This window comes from Manacus candei, unplaced genomic scaffold, assembly GCF_025592945.1.
Source record: "Manacus candei isolate 608988 ecotype Guabito, Panama unplaced genomic scaffold, ASM2559294v1 h1tg000056l, whole genome shotgun sequence".
Lineage (NCBI taxonomy): Eukaryota > Metazoa > Chordata > Aves > Passeriformes > Pipridae > Manacus > Manacus candei.
Genome location: NW_026138104.1, coordinates 975844 through 980506, shown reverse-complemented (window position 1 = coordinate 980506; position 4663 = coordinate 975844). Strand labels below are relative to the sequence as shown.

The 4663-nt window shown below is 42.9% G+C and overlaps 1 protein-coding gene across 3 annotated transcripts in view; it reads left to right on the top strand.

The window, feature by feature from the left end:
• Positions 1–2458: 2458 nt before the first annotated feature.
• VPS50 (VPS50 subunit of EARP/GARPII complex) overlaps positions 2459–4663 on the top strand; it is an 80583-nt gene continuing 78378 nt past the window's right edge. For all 3 annotated transcript variants that reach the window (XM_051802163.1, XM_051802162.1, XM_051802164.1), the window contains exons 1-2: positions 2459–2595; positions 4363–4431. In XM_051802163.1, the coding sequence (XP_051658123.1) occupies positions 2563–2595; positions 4363–4431 (102 nt within the window). In that variant the 5' untranslated portion in view covers positions 2459–2562. The remainder of the gene's footprint in view (positions 2596–4362; positions 4432–4663) is intronic.

The following is a 4663-nucleotide window of genomic DNA, read 5'->3' as shown; positions in this document are numbered from 1 at the left end:
GCAGCCACAGCAAATATGACACAGAATGTAATAAATGGGGCACACAATACAAAGTACATTTAATTAATAGAAGTAAGTAAACGCACCAAGTGTACAGGTTATATAGTTATTAACTTCCCTTAGTTATAGTTCCATAAAAAAATACCCTGATGCTACATGCTTCTGCTTATTTCAAACTAGAATTAGTACTCAGAATATTTTTTCAGATCTTTGCCAATGACAGCCTCTCCTCTTCTGTTACAAAAAACATTAAACAGCTATTAAAGAGCCTCGCTTAATTTTTTTCCTAGCACTTTTCAAGCCCATAAATTTTCTGTACTTTTTTTCCTTAACATAAGCATAACTCAGCAAAGAGTTTACTCCCTTTCTCTAAACAACACATGATGTCAAGTGTCTATCAGGCATCTTCAAAATAAGAATCCTATGGCTAGAGTGGACAGCTTACTACAGTTGTTGAGCTAGCTGCTGATTATTGTTTGTTCTGCATGTATTTACAACAATAAATTAATATTAATGTAGGATTTGGATTTTGTCCAAAGCTGTCACTCATCATACAAATCAGCAGCAAATCAGGCAAACCCTCCCCCACTTGTGCAGTAACAGTTTGCAACAGCAAATATTTGCAGCAACAGACATGGTTTATCCATACAAAAACACATTATATTTTTCACTATACAGCACTTAGGCTGGCTATTATGGATTAACAAATATTAGGCTAGACTGTATCCTGCTTTGTGCATGAGGGACTGGTAGCAAGGAAATGTCTCCCCTCATCGTGTGCTAGGAGCAGGGGTACAGCAAGGTTCTAAGCCCTCAGCAGAAGGGCCAAACATTCAATTTTTACCGTAGTTAAAGGGAGGCGAAAACACCCAGATCCTTCCAGGTCCAATGGAAGACACATAAGGGTTATGTCAGGCAAACAAAAACAGAAATACAGTGGTCCCAGCAGAAATAATATCACCATCTGACATTAGCCAGGAGATGAAGAGGGTATTTCACATATTCCCAATGGCTTCCTGGGTCCATTGTCCTGCCCCTTCTGAATGTTGTTGTTTATAACCTGCTTAATCCACTTAACTGTAGGCTAGATATATCAAATCACAACCTTTTATAAAACCCGAGTTAGAAATTACTATCTACTATTTCAACATATATTAAAATATCACAGGTTCCAACTAATTTCTAACTGAAATGGGAGCTTTCACATTGGCACAGAGCCTGCGTTGGTGCTTTAAACACCTGATATGGGCAAAGACATTAAAAAAAAAAAACCAAACAGAGTAGCAGTTATGTTTTTCAAGTGTGTCCCCTCATTTCCAGCATTTGAATAATTCTTGATGTCACTAATATGCTGCAAGTTTTACACTGAATAACACACAAATGTAGTGCATGCTAAAAATGCGTGTTATTTTTTCTATAGAATTCTAACTTGCGCTAGTCGTTAAATGGCATTTAGACTTTACGAAAATCAAACCTCCCTCTTTTGAATAAAAGCAACTACATTAAAGCAACATTATTTGCTGTACTAGCATTTTGAACACTTGCATTTCTGCAAATTTTAGTTATTTTATTACTAAGAAGTAACTTCGTTACGTGCTAAACTTGTTAGAGGTTTCCACAGAAACAATTACACATGATATGCCTAATGGTAGCCAGAAGTAATGAATTCCTGCTAAAGAAAGCAGTGAGAGGACCATCGGTCCTGACCCTCCTTTTGACACTATGTCGTTTCAGACGCCTGCTCTTACCTGACCTACCCTGCAAACACACTGGTCAGATGGGAGATAACAACAGGATTGGGAAACACGTGCTGGGCTGACTTACGTGCACACTCTATAAACTCCAGAAGGAAACACCACCTTTTCTGGAGGTACTACTATGCTATAGGGAATGTGTTGGTAGTTTTACTGCCGGATGTTAAGCAAAGGTTGTCAGATAAATTCTTCCTTTTCTTGCATTGATATGAAGTAGATTTAAGAAGCTATCTGCTTTTTGTTTGTTTGCTTGCTTGTAGCTGATATCTATACAACCAAACAGAGATACAAGCCTGTTCTGGCGACGCAGAACCCCATCACCCGTGACCAGGCCAGACGCACTTGTGCATAACTCGAAATAACCCGCGGCAACCGGGAAATGCTCATTGTCTACGTGTACTTTCTAGTTTCTCTCCACAGACAAAGCCTCGTTTTGTCTTCTCAAGAAACCGCTTTCAAAAGGCTACACAAGCGAACCTCATGGTCCAAACACCCCATCGGCATACCCCAAGCCCCAGCCACCCCCGCACCCCGCCGGGAGGAGCCGGCCCAGCGAAGCCGCCGCCCAGCAGCCGATCCGCGACAGAAGAGACCTCCCACGCCCGAGCCCTTCCCGGAGCCCTCCCGCTCTCCCGGCTGCGCTGCCGGGGATTGTAGTCGGGCGCCGCCGCCGCCGAACTACCGGTCCCAGGGAGCCGCGGGCGGGCGCGGTCAGGTGGCGCCCAACATGGCTGCGCCCAACATGGCTGCGCCGTGCCCCGGCGCCGCGCGGGGCCGCTGAGCGCTGTCGGGGGGCGGCGAGGCCATCATGCAGAAGATCAAGTCGCTGATGACCCGCCAGGTGAGCGGTTCTTCTAAGGGGCGTTTCTCCGCGGGGGTCCGGGGCTCTCCTAGGGCCGCCGTGCCCGGGCCCCCTGGAGGGCCAGCGAGGCGCGGGCATCGCCCTCTGCCCGGCTGCCCGGGGAGGGAGGGCTCGGGGCGTGTGAGATCTCTCTCGGGGCACCGGCATCCACCTTGTTTTTCTCTTTACACCGAGAAGTGGAAGCGTGCGCAGGTGCCAGCGCGTAGCTGTGTCACACCAGACTAATCGCTGTTGGAGATGACAGGGCCGGCCTGTGTCATGTTCACTTTTTGACATGTAATTTTGTAGCGCTGGGCTGTGTTTCGATAGCGTGGCTTTGTCTGACAGCAAACGCTTTCGGTCTAAAGGTAGGCGAGGCTGTGGAGATGCCGGGGATGTATTTGGGTGGGCACATATTGAATGTGTGCCAGAGCACTCGGTGTGTGTCTGTCACCGCACTGCTGTGTACCAGTCGTACCAGTGGTCTTTAGGATTATGTAGATCTAAGCCTACGTTTGGACCAGTATTTCTCAGGTTGAGAGCCTTTTTAAAGAAGTGTATCAGCAGAACATTTGATAATTCATGTATATGAGATACATCTGAAATGAAGCCTGTTTGTCCATGTGTCTAGATTGGAGAACTTAATCACTTGTGTCACCTACCACATCAAATACTCTAGATAGTTACAGAAAATGATGAGAAAGTCAGAAGCTTTTCTTTCTTAAACTATGTCCTCAGAGTCATAATGCTTATGCAGGAGGCAGGGCTTAAAAATGAATACTGGCACAGAAGTGGAATTTGCAAAATAATCTTCTGTTTCCCTTCAGTATAGGGGTACTTGATGAGTTTACAGCTTGACTAAGAAAAATAGTGGGAAGTCTGCCCAGTGTGGAGATGTGGTCTGAAAATAATACGGCTTGAACAATTTTCAGTCCTTGGAAAGGATAAAGTTCCATTTAGCATTTGATAAGTGAAACTTTTGATTGCTTCTGGAGATAAGCTGCTAGTACTGCTGATTTTTGAGAGTATATGTGAAGGATTTTGTGTGAAGTACAAGAAGCTGCAGCAGTTGCTTTGTTTATTCCTTACCTTGAATTTCTGATGCATAGAGGTGAGTCATCTTTGATGGTGGTAACTGGAAAGGGAGGATGTTTTGAAATGATGCACAATGAAATCTGAGAATCAACACCAAAATGAAGAGGTTTTGCATTCTGGGAAGGTGAAGTAATTGTAAAATATAGTAGTTACAACAGAAGTGATGTACAACACTTTAGCATTGTCCTTTTCAAAGGACAAATACAAAACTTTTCTCATTGTAAACTCACATAGTAGTTTTGCAGAGGTCTTTTTGTTTCAAAGAAATATAGATACCTAGAGCCTGAAAGGGGCTTGCAAAAAAACTGTTGGCATCAACTGCAGGAGTACTTAGGGTTTTTGGACACACATTCATTTTAAAATTTAAAGTAATGTCTGGAAGTTGAGAGGAGGATGTAAGTGAACTTTATGAAGAGAACGTTAGTAAACTGCACTGAAAAGGTGCATAGTGCAGCATAAAGTTGGAAATGCTTAGATGTTTGAGGAGCATAATTTATAGACCAATGATCTTGCTTAAATGTTTCTAGAATGAGGTCTTAGCCTTCCAGCCACGTCAGAGTATTTGTCAAAGGGCCTACAGGTATCTGTTCAACATCAGGTAAGACTTGTGCAGTTTGATTGCAAGATACGTAAAGTAATCAATCATAACTGATTATGGAAATTCTCTTAAAGGGTCTAAGAAGTCCTCAGGAGAGTGTTAATGACCTCAGTCCTGTTGAAAGCTTTCGGATTCCTACTAAGGTATGATACAACATCCCTCCACTCCCATGTCCTTAGTTTTTATTTTTTCATTTTATAGTTTGATGACACTTAGTTGTGTCTTTTTTTTTATTAAACACAAGGTTTGCTGTTGTTCTTTTTGAGAGTTTTGTTTCTTGCTGAAAATATTTTATTTTATGAAAGAACTAAGAGCTGTGAGACAAACCTGTTCACCAACTCTGAATGAACTTGCATGAAAATTTCTTTCTTGAAA